We start from the raw sequence: 15,576 nt of genomic DNA on the forward strand, positions 1-15,576 counted from the left end.
ACTGGCAATTTGATCTGAGGCCATCTGACACCAGCTCCCACTCTCTCAAACACCATGCTCTGTTTCCTCTCACACGGTAGCCATGATATTGCCATGGCAGGAGGGTGGAGACTCTCCCCTCAACTCTGCTGACCCCAGAGCAAAAAAATCCCTTCTCTGGCTTCAGATGATTCTTCTCTGGTATCAAGAGGCTGAGCAGACCCCTCCCCTGCAGGCTTGGAACAGAGCCAGCCTGGCTGCCCAAGCTGTCCCCCCGGCACTAGTGCCTGCTTCCCAGCCAGCAGGAAGCCAGGACTGCCAGCCATTGCCAGGGTAGCCAGGAGTTGCACAGCTATTAAGTGTCACGGGTAGGATTCAGCCTCAAGCAGTCTGGCTCCTATCATTCTTGAATCCCATCTCTCCTGAAACTTGAAGTGAGTCAACTGCCAGCTACTTATCAGCTCCTTCATGATTTATGTGTGAATTTCTGCCCAAACCCAACTTCGATGGACCCCACTTGGAGGGAGGGGCTGGTAGGAGACGATACCTTGGACCCTAAGAACCAGTAGGCTCCGAAAGAGAGGATTGCGATAGCTGGAAGGGAACCACCCTTCCCTCACACACCCTCCGCAAGCACCTCTCTGCCTGTTGACAAAGATCAGCTGTTCAACCTCAGTATATTTATTCATTTCCAGCCTCATTCCCAAAATGATTTGAGAGAGCTTAAAGAAATAGAGGCACAGTATCTCCACTGTTAAAGTAAGTTAAAACGGAGCTCAGACCTGAAGTATCCCTGAGCAGGTAAAACAAGTTATGTCTCGTTAACCTTGCTTGATTTGCAGACATAATGCAAAACTGGAGCCCGCCCTTCCTTCCTTCCTTCCTTCCTTCTTTTCTTTTTTCTTTTCTTTTCTTTTTTTTTTTTTTTTTTGAGACAGGATCTCACTTTGCCACCTAGCCTGGAATGCAGTGGCACAATCACGGCTCACTGCAGCCTCCACCTCTCTGGCTTAAGCGATTCTCCCACTTCAGACTCCCTAGTAACTGGGACAACAAGTGCACGCCACCACACTCAGCTAATATTTTCTTTTATTTTTTGTAGAGACGAGGTCTTGTTATGTTGCCCAAGCTGGTCTCCAGCTCCTGGGCTCAAGTGATCCTCCCACCTCAGCCTCCCAAAGTGCTCAGATAACAGGTGTGAGTCACCATGCCAGCCCTTGAGCTATTTCTTGTAAATGCTTCTATTAAAGAAAAATAAAACTTAAGTGCAACTAATGAGAAGCAGCTAGCACAAATAATTATATAACCAGGGACTTTCCAATGGGATAGACCAAATAAGACAACTGTATAACTGTAATCAATCAAATATTATCTTTGCTTTATTTCTGTATCTGTCTTATAAAAAGCTCCCGCTTGTGTTCCCTCAGTAGAGCTCCCAAGCCACTTCTGGTTTGGGACTGCCTGGTTCAAAAATTGTTGTTTGCACACATAAACTCTTAAAAAATTTATTATGCCTCAGTTTACCTTCTTAATGCCACTAAAGATACTCCAGTAAATAATGCCTAGTTTACTACCTTGACAGCCTCATAATTAATACCATGATGATGTGATATCATTAGATCATTACACATAGAGTGACTAGCTTGTCCTGGCTTTGTTAGAACTCTTCCAGTTTTAAAACTGAAAGTCCCTTGTCTTGCAAAACTCCTCAGAGACAGACAACAAAAAGTTAATCACCCTCATTACAGAGAATTTGGACCATAAAGTCTACTTGCTAGTTTAAAAACTTAGCTCTGAGTTTCCTAGCAGCCAAGGCAAAGAGAAACACCATATGTTATAAAAATTGTTTATTTTATTGACAATTCTCCTTCCAGAAAAAATTATTTACTTATTTATTTTAACATCTATAACAGCACTATCTGGTAGAACTTTCTGCAATAATGGAAACATTCTGCACTATTCAATATAATAGTTTCAGGTCGGGCACGGTGGCTCATGCCTATAATCCCAGCACTTTGGGAGGCCGAGGCAGGCGGAACAGCTGAGGTCAGGAGTCTGAGACCAGCGTGGGCAACATGATGAAACCCCAACTCTACTAAAAATACAAAAATTAGCTGGGCACAGTGGCACACACCTGTAATCCCAGCTACTCGGGTGGCTAAGGCAGGAGAATCACTTGAACCCGGGAGGCAGAAGGTGCAGTGAGCCAAGATCGCGCCACTGCACTCCAGCCTGGGCAACAGAGCGAAACTCCGTCTCGAAAACAAACAAACAAACAAAATCAATATAATAGTTGCTAGCCACTTGTCTCTATGGAGCACTTCAAATATGGCTAGTGTAGTGAAATAACTGAGTTTTAATTTTATTTCATTTTAATGTACTTAAATTTAAATAGCCTCATTTGGCTAGTGGCGACTGTATTGGACAGCACAGCTGTACTAGATACAAAGAAACCAAGTGCTCAGGAAGAGCCTCTTTCCTAATACTGAGGCCTGAGGAATTTCTCCCATGGTTATCACAGGAGGTGAATACAGAAGTTAGTTCCACCTAGGGGCTTTTCTTTTTTGTGTTATATACAGTATAATAGCTGGCTCTTCTAAAGCATAGGCTATGTGCTAAGTGCTCTCAAGCGCCTTTTTTTTTTTTTTTTTTTTTTTTGAGACAGAGTCTCGCTCTATCACCGAGGCTGGAGTACAGGGGTGCGATCCCAGCTCACTGCATCTTCTGCCTCCCAGGTTCAATTTTCCTGCCTCAGCCTCCCAAGTAGTTGGGATTACAGGCGTGTGCCACCATGCCCAGCTATTTTTGTATATTTTTAGTAGAGACAGGGTTTCACCATGTTGGTCAGGCTGGTCTCAAACTCCTGACCTCAAGTGATCCACCAGCCTCAGCCTGCCAAAGTGTGCTGAGATTACAGGTGTGAGCCACCGTGCCTGGCTGGAGGCACTCTTTTCATATAATAATTCCTTCAATTCTCAAAACTAACCTAGAAAGTAGGAACTTTCAGCATCCACAGGGAGAAAGCTCCTCCTGGGAGAAATTCCGAGAGACCTAAGGCTGCACCTTCCCTGAAACACTGGTACATTGGTCTCCCTGCCCTTCCTGGAGAGAGCCAGGAGCCTGCGGGACAGGTAGAGGGCTAGAAAAGAGCAGGGGAAGAGACAAGAGGGAGGGAGACCAGGAAGAGGGGTTCCCAGATGTCCTCACCCCCGTCCCAGCTGCCACTGCAGGACTGACGTTGACTACATGGAAAAAGTGAGCAATGTCTGGCATCATCCCCTGGTACCAGAGGGCATTTGGGAAGTCAGAAGGAAGACCTCATGTGCCAGGCCACAGAATGCACCTGCATACCCACAGGCATGGAGCCTGGGCCAGGCCCACCTAGGACAAAACACCTCTTTCAGGTTTTCTGTGGATGGTCCCCTGATATCCTTCACCACACTGGTCTGACTGCCAGGATCTCTTGGGCCTGCTGGGCCCCTCAGACCCTGGTAAGCAAAGGAGGAGGCAGGTGTGACCCCCCTCCCCGCTGCCACTCCATCTGTGACTGGGAAGCTGATGACTCCAGGGTCAGAAATAACCCCACGGTCAGCTCCCTGCATGCCGCCCTTCCCCTCCCCTCCGTTCCCAGAAAGCCTGGGCCCTGAGTCAGAGGGAAGAGTCGAGAAGAGAGAAAGGACTCAGATAATCTGGGATGAAAACCACGGAGTCCTGCTGTGGAATTCATTCATTGGGAGGCCGAGGCAGGCAGATCACCTGAGGTCGGGAGTTCAAGACCAGCCTGGCCAACATGGTGAAACCCCATCTCTACTAAAAATACAAAAATTAACCGGATGTGGTGGCGCAAAGGAGGAGCTGGACCTGGCCAATCTCGGCCCAGTGAAGAGCTGTGCCTCGTCATTCAGATGTCTTCCCCCCAAATCCAGCTTTATCAGGGCCGTGTTAACCTGTCCTGTGGGGCACGGGGAGGAATGGATAAGAAAGAAGGAACTCTTTAGTGCAGAAGGGAATGGGGAAGAAAAAGAGCTGAGCTTCACACTCAGAGGTATTCAGGCTCAGAACAGAGGAGGAGAGGCCCAGCCTGCCCTCAGGAGACCTCCAGTCTCCTGGCACAGTGGGTGGAGACACGTCAGGAAGAGTCAGAGGCAGGACCAGAGTAGAGTGATGGGGGCTCACAAGACGGGGGCAAGCTGTCCAAGGTGTCAGATGCCCCTTCTTATTCACTCTCTCAAAATAGTCTGGGACACCCCCAACCCCACAACCCAGCTGAGTCACTGACCCCAATCCCCAGATCAGACTTTGGATGAATGAAGCTTCTCCCCCTCTGTTTCCCCTCCCCAGCCCAAAGGACATGTAATTGATTCCCCAGGATGGAAGAGTGACTTCCACAAGACCTAAAAATAACCAAACCACTTAATACTCTGAACATAGCCTCTCCCGCCCGCCCCCACCACGGCCCACCCACTAGCCAGCAAGATAAAGGCAGCTGCTGGGGCTGGCAGGGGACAGAGACCCGGAGCCAGGGCAGCAAGAAGGTGTCTGTTGGAGCCAGCAGAACAGAACCAATTTGAACAAGAACCTCGAGAGGAACGACGAACCCTGAGACCACAGCTGCTACAGACCCCAAACACCCCATCAGCCAAGAGAGACCCTCGGTGAGTAACCTACCTCTCTGTCCTTCCACAGCAGGGCTGGCGTTCACAGCTGGGATCCCCTGCCCTCCTGGAATGGACGTATTAGGGGTGGCTCTGAGTGGGGGAAGGAGATTGAGGGGCATGCATGGGAGGAGGTGAGTGGAAGTCTCAGATATAAAGAACCCACAAAGGAGGTAAAGACAGTGTGAGCCCCATGGGAGCTCTCAGAGTGGCTGCCACAGGCCTGAAGCTAGCAGAAAGGACAGGGTCCTGCCAGGCTGGCATGATCCAGTAAGGCCTGGAGTTGTGATTTTTAAAATACAGGTATGGAATGCCTCAGGCTTCGGGGCTTCCTCCCAGGGAAGCCTCAGGCAGGTCCAGGGTCTGGAGGAAGGAGGAACAGAAGAGAGGCAGGAGCAGGGGCCGTAGGTAGGCCTGAGTGTGCATTGCTAGAACAAGCCCCATGCCTAGTTGCTGTGGATGACACTCTCGGCATATCTGGCCCAGGGATAGCTCCCAGGGGCTGGCCGGAGCCCAGCTCCCTATGTATCATAGCCTAAAATCTGGGGTGGAATTTGGACTCTGCCTATGGTCTTGCCCAGTGGGAAAGCCCCCAGGGCAGATCTGGGGCGCTCAGGGGAGGGAGACCGGATCTGAAATTGCCCAGATGTAAAGACATATGGAGCCAGCTGGGCCGAGGAGGAGGTAACCTGAGGACAGCAGTGGGACCATCCTGAGAGGTTGGCCCAGCCCTAGGAGACCAAGGTTTAGGACAATTCTTGGGGTCACCCCACCTAAGTCTGGTCCCAGTTATGAATTCTGTCCTGACTCTACACTTGCCCCAGGAGTCTCAAGCCAGGCAAGGATGGTGGTGGGAAGGCCAGGAGTCAGGAGGCATGCTTCAGGCTTTGCTACTGCCTTGCTGAGCCCCCTTGGACAGCTCCTTTCCCCTCTTTGGCCCTCTGTTTCCCTATTTGAACAATAAGGGGTTTAGATTGAGTGATCTCTGAGGGTCCTTAGGCCTGACATCCCTGGACTCCATGATAATAACTGCCTGTGGCCTTAGCAGAGATTCTGGAAATTCCCGGGGGTGGGGGTGGGGTGAAGCTGATGGTCTGCCCATGCCATCTGCTCAGGTCACCCTGCTGGTGACAGGATGGAGTGGAGGTAGAGACAGGCACAGGTTTGCCTTGGGCAGGGGATCCTCGTTGGAGCTCAGAAATGAAAGAAAACCACGCAGAGCTTTGATGAGACTCAGGTTACAGGTTTCAGAGCTCACACTCCCCAAAGGTTCTGATGTCTTTGATGGACATGCCAGGGTGGGCATGGGGTCAGCAGGTCTCGGTTTCCTCTCTCCTCCTTCTGAGGTAGCCATAGGGAGGAAGTCCTGCCCCACTTGCTGCCAGTACTTCCCTCCAGCGCAGACTCCTTTGGCCAGGGAAGGTGTCCAGGTTCTAGCACCTGGTTGGACTGCAGCCCAGGGGCCTAACACCAGCCCAGGAGGCAGGATAGGGGAGCCCAGGGTAACGAAGGAGAGGAGGTGAGCCAGGGGCACTGAGGATCCCCACTGGCTGGGCCTCAGCCTCCCTCTGAGCCCAAGGCTGCTGTTCTGAGGCCAGAACCTCAGCTATATTTAGCACCCTGTGTGGTGCAGAGCAGTGGGTCAGGGGCAGCGGGAGGGGGCACATGCTTCCCATTCTTTCCCTACTGGCCTCTGGGGACTGTTAGTACACCTGTCACAAGACAGATAAGACATACATGGACAGAGACCAGAGAAGGGCTTGAGGGGTGGGAGGCCATTGAGGGGCGGGGGTGGAGCCGGGGATAGGCTGAGCTGGGGTGGCCATGAGGCCTGCAGGGGTAGGGCTTAGCCTGAAGCCCCCCTGAGTCCAAGCCCCTGAAGCTGTGCTTGCTTGCTTAGAGAGCGGTCTCCAGGGGCAAGGGGCAGAGCTGTCTCTGCAGAAAGGACCCTGGTCCCATGGTCCTCTCCCTGGTAGGTGTCACCCTCATATCCTCCGAGGGGTGCCTGCTGGGGAATAGATTGGTCCTATGGCCAATAAAAAAGCTTTACACCTCCTACCCTCTTATGTCTTGGGCCCATGCCCTAAATGGAGTCTAGGGACCCCAAGCCAGCACTGCCTTCCACTTATTCACCAAGATCTGACTCTGGGCCTAAGTTCCCTCGTCTTTATTTATAAATGGTCGTGCTAAAAGACCTTTGAGATCCCCCTAGCTCAGACATTCTCAGTCTTGGAGTATAGTGCAGAAAACCCTGACCAGAGATTCAGAATTTGGATCTGGCCTAACCACGAGATATCTGATGAGCAGCTTCCCAGCCCTGATCCTCAACTGCTTCCACTCTAGCATGGGCTGTTGGCCTCCGCTTGCCTCCTTGGGCCTGGGAAAGGTTGGAGTGCGTTGACAGCCAAGAGATAAAAGTTAGGCAGCACTCCAGGTCAACATGGCAAGTCTGCCCTCTGGTGTTCTGCAAAGGAATCTCGTCTCCATGGGAAATCAGTCACCAGGTTAGAGACCTGTCCCTCCAAGGCTGGGACTCCAAAAGTCAGGATTCCCCCAGGCCACTCTCCTGGGAGTCTTCTAGAGCAACACTGATTTTTAACAAAGGAAGGCGAGGATGGGGCCTGTCCAGTTTGCCCACTGGGGGTTTAGGCATCCCTTATGGAGCTAAAGGAAAGAGTGTCATGTCCAGTTGTCCCATGGTTGCTCCCTAGCAACCCAGGAGATGTAGGGAAAGCAGGAACCCACTGTGATTAATGGGTCCATATGTCCTAAGTTCAAGACCTGTTGCCCACAACAGGCAGCAAAGTGAAACCCAGGCCAGGCACATAAAGAGAGGCAAGGAGTCTCTAAGTGTAAGTCACCGAGAGCTACTCTGACCCTGAGCCCTGTTTACTGCCATTTCTCCCAGCATCCAGCCTCTACCCTGCTGAACATCTAGATCTAAGGTCCCCCATCCCATCCTCATCTCTGCCCCTTCTTCTCAGAAGGATGGCCGACGCCCAGACACAGGTGGCCCCCACACCAACCATGAGGATGGCAACTGCAGAGGACCTGCCCCTCCCTCCACCCCCAGCCCTGGATGACCTGCCACTGCCACCACCCAAGGAGTCCTTCTCCAAGTTCCACCAGCAGCGGCAAGCTAGTGAACTCCGCCGCCTCTACAGGCACATCCACCCTGAGCTCCGCAAGAATCTGGCCGAGGCTGTGGCCGAGGATCTGGCCGAGGTCCTGGGCTCTGAGGAACCCACTGAGGGTGACGTTCAGTGCATGCGATGGATCTTTGAGAACTGGCGACTGGATGCCATTGGAGATCACGAGAGGCCAGCTGCCAAGGAGCCTGTGCCGGGTGGTGACGTCCAGGCCACCTCCCGCAAGTTTGAGGAAGGCTCCTTTGCCAACAGCACAGACCAGGAGCCAACCAGGCCCCAGCCAAGTGGAGGGGACGTTCGTGCAGCCCGCTGGCTATTTGAGACAAAGCCACTGGATGAGCTGACAGGGCAGGCCAAGGAACTGGAGGCCACTGTGAGGGAACCTGCAGCCAGCGGAGATGTGCAGGGTACCAGGATGCTCTTTGAGACACGGCCGCTGGACCGCCTGGGCTCCCGCCCCTCCCTGCAGGAGCAGAGCCCCTTGGAACTGCGCTCAGAGATCCAGGAGCTGAAGGGTGATGTGAAAAAGACAGTGAAGCTCTTCCAAACGGAGCCCCTGTGTGCCATCCAGGATGCAGAGGGTGCCATCCATGAGGTCAAGGCCGCATGCCGGGAGGAGATCCAAAGCAACGCGGTGAGGTCTGCCCGCTGGCTCTTTGAGACCCGGCCTCTGGACGCCATCAACCAGGACCCCAGCCAGGTGCGGGTGATCCGGGGGATTTCCCTGGAGGAGGGGTCCCGGCCCGATGTCAGTGCAACTCGCTGGATCTTTGAGACACAGCCCCTGGATGCCATCCGGGAGATCTTAGTAGATGAAAAGGACTTCCAGCCATCCCCAGACCTTATCCCACCTGGTCCAGATGTTCAGCAGCAGCGGCATCTGTTTGAGACCCGAGCGCTGGACACTCTGAAGGGGGATGAGGAGGCTGGAGCAGAGGCCCCACCCAAAGAGGAAGTGGTCCCTGGTGATGTCCGCTCCACCCTGTGGCTATTTGAAACAAAGCCCCTGGATGCTTTCAGAGACAAGGTCCAAGTGGGTCACCTACAGCGAGTGGATCCCCAGGACGGTGAGGGGCATCTATCCAGTGACAACTCCTCAGCACTGCCCTTCTCTCAGAGTGCCCCCCAGAGGGATGGGCTAAAGGGGGACGTGAAGACTTTTAAGAACCTTTTTGAGACCCTTCCCTTGGACAGCATTGGACAGGGTGAGGTTCTGGCCCATGGGAGTCCAAGCAGAGAAGAAGGAACTGATTCTGCTGGGCAGACCCAGGGCATAGGGTCCCCAGTGTATGCCATGCAGGACAGCAAGGGCCGCCTCCATGCCCTGACCTCTGTTAGCAGAGAGCAGATAGTCGGAGGTGATGTCCAAGGCTACAGGTGGATGTTTGAGACACAGCCCCTAGCCCAGCTCGGCCGAAGCCCCAGTACCATCGACGTGGTGCGGGGCATCACCCGGCAGGAAGTGGTGGCTGGGGATGTTGGCACTGCTCGGTGGCTTTTTGAGACCCAGCCCCTGGAGATGATCCACCAACGGGAGCAGCAGGAACGACAGAAAGAAGAGGGGAAGAGTCAGGGAGACCCCCAGCCTGCGGCACCCTCCAAAGGCGATGTGCAGACCATCCGGTGGTTGTTCGAGACTTGCCCAATGAGTGAGTTGGCCGAAAAGCAGGGGTCAGAGGTCACAGATCCCACAGCCAAGGCTGAGGCACAGTCCTGCACCTGGATGTTCAAGCCCCAACCCGTGGACAGGCCAGTGGGCTCCAGGGAGCAGCACCTGCAGGTTAGCCAGGTCCCGGCTGGGGAAAGACAGACAGACAGACATGTCTTTGAGACCGAGCCTCTTCAGGCCTCAGGTCGTCCCTGCGGAAGAGGGCCTGTGAGATACTGCAGCCGTGTGGAGATCCCTTCAGGGCAGGTGTCTCGTCAGAAGGAGGTTTTCCAGGCCCTGGAGGCAGGCAAGAAGGAAGAACAGCAGCCCCGGGTAATCGCTGGGTCCATCCCTGCGGGTTCTGTCCACAAGTTCACTTGGCTTTTTGAGAATTGCCCCATGGGCTCCCTGGCAGCTGAGAGCATCCGAGGGGGCAACCTCCTGGAAGAGCAGCCCATGAGCCCCTCAGGCAACAGGATGCAAGAGAGCCAGGAGACTGCAGCTGAGGGGACCCTGCGGACTCTGCATGCCACACCTGGCATCCTGCACCATGGAGGCATCCTCATGGAGGCCCGAGGGCCAGGGGAGCTCTGTCTTGCCAAGTATGTGCTCTCGGGCACAGGGCAGGGACTCCCCTATATACGAAAGGAGGAGCTGGTGTCAGGTGAACTTCCCAGGATCATCCGCCAAGTCCTGCGCCGGCCAGATGTGGACCAGCAGGGGCTGCTGGTGCAGGAAGACCCAACTGGCCAGCTCCAACTCAAGCCGCTGAGGCTGCCAACTCCAGGCAGCAGTGGGAGTATTGAAGACATGGACCCCGAGCTCCAGCAGCTGCTGGCTTGTGGTCTCAGGGCCTCGGTGGCAAGAACTGGGCTGGTGATGCAGGAGACAGAGCAGGGCCTGGTCGCACTGACTGCCTATTCTCTGCAGCCTCGGCTAACTAGCAAGGCCTCCGAGAGGAGCAGCGTGCAGCTGTTGGCCAGCTGCATAGACAAAGGAGACCTGAGTGGCCTGCACAGTCTGCGGTGGGAGCCCCCGGCTGACCCGAGTCCAGTGCCAGCCAGCGAGGGGGGCCAGAGCCTGCCCCCAGCTGAGAGCATCATCCATGTTCCCCCACTGGACCCCAGCATGGGGATGGGGCATCTGAGAGCCTCAGGGCAAGCTATCCCTTGCCCTCCTCAGTCCATTGGAAAGGCAGTCCCTCTGGCTGGGGAAGCTGCAGCACCAGCCCAGTTGCAAAACACAGAAAAGCAGGAAGACAGTCACTCTGGACAGAAAGGGGTGGCAGTCTTGGGAAAGTCAGAAGGAGCCACTACTACCTCTCCGGGGCCTGGGGCCCCAGACCTCCTGGCCGCCATGCAGAGTCTGCGTATGGCAACAGCTGAAGCCCAGAGCCTGCACCAGCAAGTTCTGAATAAGCACAAGCAGGGCCCCACCCCCACAGCCACTTCCAACCCCATCCAGGACGGTCTTCGGAAAGCTGGGGCTACCCAAAGCAACATCAGGCCTGGGGGTGGAATTGATCCCCGGATCCCAGCAGCCCCCAGAAAGGTCAGTGGGGAAGAGCAAGCACTACCCAGAGGGCTGCCTGGGGGGTGGGTGACAATTCAGGACGGCATCTACACCGCTCATCCCGTGAGGACCTTTGACCCACCAGGGGGTGTCCAGCCTTCTGAGAGGGAACCCCAGTCAAGGCGCAGGGAGACTGCCCTCTCAGTCCAGGCTTCCCGCCCACTCCAGGGAGGCCCAGGTCAGAGTACTGGGCCAGGGCGGGAGGAGCCTGGGGGCCGCGCACAGATGGCCTGGGGGCCTCCAGGGAAGTTGATGGCAGAAGTCTGCCCAGGGGACCTCCAAGCTGCAGAGACCACCCTGAAGACTGCCCCTCTAGGCAGCCACAATCTGGCCTCTGGGCCCCAAGCTGCAGGTGCCAGCCCGCACCCCCATAATGCCTTTGTTCCTCCTCCTCCTACTCTCCCAGCTGCTGTGACAGGACCTGACTTTCCAGCCGGAGCCCGCCATGACGAGGACTCCATCCAGCAGGCCTCTGAGCCCCTGAAGGACCCCCTTCTACACCCCCACAGCAGCCCTGCTGGCCAGAAAACCCCTGGAGGGTCACAGACAAAGACCTCAAAACTGGAGCCCACCATGCCCCCAAAGAAGAAGCCGCAGCTGCCCCCTAAACCTGCACACCTAACCCAGAGCCACCCTCCTCAGAGGCTGCCCAAGCCCTTGCCTGTATCTCCCAGCTTTTCCTCAGAGGTGGGGCAAAGGGAACACCAACGAGGTGAGACAGATGCAGCCATCCCTCAGCCAGTCAAGGTTCCCACCACTGTAGGCCAGGGCCACATACCTCTGGCCAGATGCCCCAGTGGACATAGCCAGCCCAGTCCCCAACATGGCTTCAGCACCACGGCACCCAGGCCCACCAACAATCAGCCTACAGGCAGCAATGCCCAGAGCTCTGAGCCCCCCGAGCTCAATGCCCTCAACCGTGATCCCACCTCACTGCAGTGGGGCCCCAGCACCTCAGGAGAGCAGCCCATGGAAGGTTCCCACCAAAGGGCCCCTGAGAGCCCTGAGAGTCTGCAAAGAAACCAGAAAGAGCTCCAGGGCCTCCTGAACCAGGTGCAAGCCCTTGAGAAGGAGGCCGCAAGCAGTGTGGATGTGCAGGCCCTGCGGAGGCTGTTTGAGGCTGTGCCCCAGCTGGGAGGGGCTGCTCCTCAGGCTCCTGCTGCCCACCAAAAACCTGAGGCCTCAGTGGAGCAGGCATTTGGGGAACTGACACGGGTCAGCACGGAGGTCGCTCGACTGAAGGAACAGACCTTGGCAAGGCTGCTGGACATTGAAGAGGCTGTGCACAAGGCACTCAGCTCCATGTCTAGCCTCCAGCCTGAGGCCAGCGCCAGTGGCCACTTCCAGGGACCTCCAAAAGACCACAGTGCCCACAAGATCAGTGTCACAGTCAGCAGTAGTGCCAGGCCCAGTGGCTCAGGCCAGGAGGTCGGGGGTCAAACTGCAGTCGAGAACCAAACCAAGGCTGGATGCCACACTGAGGCCCAGAGTCAAGTCAAGATCAGAAATCACACAGAGGCCAGAGGTCACGCAGCCTCAACTGCCCCTTCCACCAGGAGGCAGGAGACATCAAGAGAAGATTTGTGCCTCCCTCGGGTCTTACCTTCCAGTCGAGATTCGCCCTCCTCCCCAACATTTATCTCCATCCAGTCAGCCACAAGGAAGCCTCTAGAGACTTCTAGCTTTAAGGGTAACCCTGATATCTCAGTGAAAAGCACACAAGCGGCTCAGGACATAGGCCAGGCCCTGCTCCACCAGAAAGGTGTCCAAGACAAGGCTGGGAAGAAGGACATCACCCAGTGCTCTGTGCAACCTGAGCCTGCCCCTCCCTCAGCAAGTCCCCTGCCCAGAGGGCGGCAAAAGAGTGTTCTGGAGCTACAGACTGGGCCAGGGAGCTCACAGCACTATGGAGCCATGAGAACCGTGACTGAGCAGTATGAGGAGGTGGACCAGTTTGGGAACACAGTCCTCATGTCTTCCACCACAGTCACCGAGCAGGCAGAGCCACCCAGGAGTCCAGGCTCCCACCTCGGGCTCCACGCCTCCCCCTTGCTGAGGCAGTTCCTGCACAGCCCAGCTGGGTTCAGCAGTGACCTGACAGAAGCTGAGATGGTGCAGGTGTCCTGCAGCTACTCCCAGCCAGCTACCCAGTGAGGCCCACCGCCTCCCACCACACCTGCCACCTGTTCCTGGCCTCCACTGCCCCAGGACTGAGGTGGGTGCCTGCCTCCTGCACACTGGAGCAAGGACCAAGAGGAAAGGGCATCTTCAGAGGATTACTGTGGGTCATTTCCCTTTCATCACTTCTTTCAGTAGGCCCAGTTCTTCCCAATGGAAAAAGAAAGGTCTGGAAGAGGCCCACTGAGTAGCACAGGCGTAGGGGTAGGACGGGGGCTCCCAGCTACGTCCTTGTGGAGGATGTAATATGTACAGACACACACATGTTTCTCACACAGGCCTGGCCCATGCATGGACATGTGTGAATCTGCACACCACTGCCTGAGTTGGAGTCCCCCAGAGTGTCCCTCTACCCAGAGTTTTAATTTTTTTTTTATTAGTCTGAATGCTCCCAGCCATCTGCTCCTTAATCTCTGGAGAGGAACAGAGCCAACTGGACACAGCGTTGGTCTCTGTTTGGAATCACTGTGAGGTCTCCAGAAGGACCTGGCCGCCAGCCCCTTCATCACCATCTCCATCATTCAGCTGGTCATTTGGTGGTCCAAAGGTCACACAAAGAGTCAGCAATCAGCATATCCCTAGAAGCCAAATGCACTGCCTTTCTCTGTCCCCACAACTGTCCCCCACTCTGCACCCCAAATGGGAAGCATACGGTCTGAATAAATCCAAGTTTTATTCTCTATTCTGTGCATGTCTGACTGTGTGTACATCTGTTCCAGTCTGTGTTCCCACTGCAGGGGGAGAAAACAGCCACAACCTCCAGGTGCCTCGTCTTCCTAGCAACAGTAGTGTGGGAAGGCTCTAAAAGCCACCCCTTCTCCTCCATCTTGGCTGGCAACCAGAAATGCCCTGCCCACACTTCTAGTCTCCTTGCCCCTATCCCCATTACACACACACACACACACACACACACACACACACACACACAGTGCTGCCCTCTCTATCTCGATCTCCCCTCCTGGATGTTCTTGAACACCATCCTGGAGGGGTTCTTAGAATCCTGCCCCAGAGTTGGAGAGCAGCCCATTCAGGCCTGGGAAGCGGGAGGAACTCATGCCAGGAGAATTCCTCTGCCCAAGATGTCTGGGTCACTTCTGCCTGTTCAGCCCAGGTGTCGTGTGCCAAGCAGGGGTTCCTGGGAAATGGAGTGCACAGATCCTGGCCTAGAAAGTCAGGATGTTTTGGTGAAGGGCCCTTTTCAAGTTGTCTTTCAAAAATCACTAAGCATCTTCTGTGTTCCAGGCCTGTTCTAGGCAATGGGGATACAGAGGTGAGGTCCAATGAGGTCCCGCTTTCACGGAACTTTTTAGAATGAGGAGACAGAGACAATATATAAGAAAAATTAGATCAGGAATAGGGTGATGCATCTGACTAGGCCACTCTCCCATTTTGGGATAAAAGTCTTAAAATATGGTCATGCAACAATGGCAGGTGATTGCCTTAGACTGCGGCATGGCCAAGGCAGGGCTCTCTAAGGAAAAAACACCTCAGCTGAGATCTAAATGACAAAGAGCAACTATGTGCAAATCGGGGGAGGAAGCATGCTAGGTAGAGGGAACATCACTTGCAAAGACCCCGAGGTGGAATAAATTTAGTTCCTGGATTTCCTGGATACCCAGGCGTTTGAAACTAGGTTTGCCTTACACCAAGTTTATGTGGAAAGTTACTCACACTTTGCTTCAATGGAAGAGACAGGCCCTATCCTACCCCTAACCCAGGGCCTAACCCTCCACAACCCTCACAGGCCCCTCATTGCCTGCTCAGCCAATATGCGTAGGGTTCTCCTGGGACAACACAGCTCTGATCTGGAAGGAGCCTGTGCCCTGTGGGAGACTGTGCTGTGTCGAGAATAATCAAGGTACCAAATCCACCTGCTTGGGCCTGGTACACAAATCTTGTTGATCCCCTGCCTTCTGCGGGATCTCACTTGATTACAGGGCCCAGCAGCCTATATAGGCAATGACCTTGAGCAGTCGGATAAATAACTCCCACATGCTTAGCGTTCCAATAATGGAACGCTAGAAAGTATAAAGAGCTTGAAGCTATGCCTGGCATCTGGAACTCAAAGACATTCACTTTAAGTATTATCGTAATTTAAAAAAAAAATACATATCTTCTTTCTTACCTCCAGGGGTATCCCTGTCTCGTTCATCTTGGTACCTCTTTACCACAAGTGCCTAGAAGGCACTCCATAAATGTCAAATAAATGAATGCATAAATGAATGAAATGATTGAGGAAATCTGCCGATTCATCCAAGTAACTTTTATTGAGCACCTCATTCATGCCAGGCTCTGTTCAGGGTGCTGACAACAGAGATGAACAAGGCAGAATTTCTGCCTCAGCTTATGGAACTTCGGTTTCAAGAGGGAAGACAATATAGGTAGAAGCAGACAA

The 15,576-nt window shown here is 54.4% G+C and overlaps 1 protein-coding gene across 6 annotated transcripts; it reads left to right on the forward strand.

The window, feature by feature from the left end:
- The first annotated feature begins 4,466 nt into the window (after window positions 1–4,466).
- Window positions 4,467–13,863, forward strand: XIRP1 (xin actin binding repeat containing 1). Of its 6 annotated transcripts, none has more exons than XM_017955578.3 (3): window positions 4,467–4,634; window positions 7,543–10,982; window positions 11,410–13,863. In XM_017955578.3, exons 2-3 carry the CDS (start codon window positions 7,623–7,625, stop codon window positions 11,416–11,418), a joined length of 3,369 nt encoding a protein of 1,122 aa, XP_017811067.2. In that variant the 5' UTR covers window positions 4,467–4,634; window positions 7,543–7,622; the 3' UTR covers window positions 11,419–13,863. The 6 variants fall into 6 exon arrangements, with proteins under 6 accessions (XP_017811067.2, XP_017811066.2, XP_003894698.3 ...); XM_017955577.3 differs by having other exon boundaries at window positions 7,619–10,982; XM_003894649.5 differs by having other exon boundaries at window positions 7,543–13,863.
- Window positions 13,864–15,576: the final 1,713 nt, after the last annotated feature.

This window comes from Papio anubis, chromosome 2 (assembly GCF_008728515.1).
Source record: "Papio anubis isolate 15944 chromosome 2, Panubis1.0, whole genome shotgun sequence".
NCBI classification, from domain to species: domain Eukaryota; kingdom Metazoa; phylum Chordata; class Mammalia; order Primates; family Cercopithecidae; genus Papio; species Papio anubis.

Bases quoted from the DNA above. Each gene is read 5' to 3' on its own strand.
- XIRP1 (XM_003894649.5), top strand. From the start codon at position 7,623: ATGGCCGACGCCCAGACACAGGTGGCCCCCACACCAACCATGAGGATG.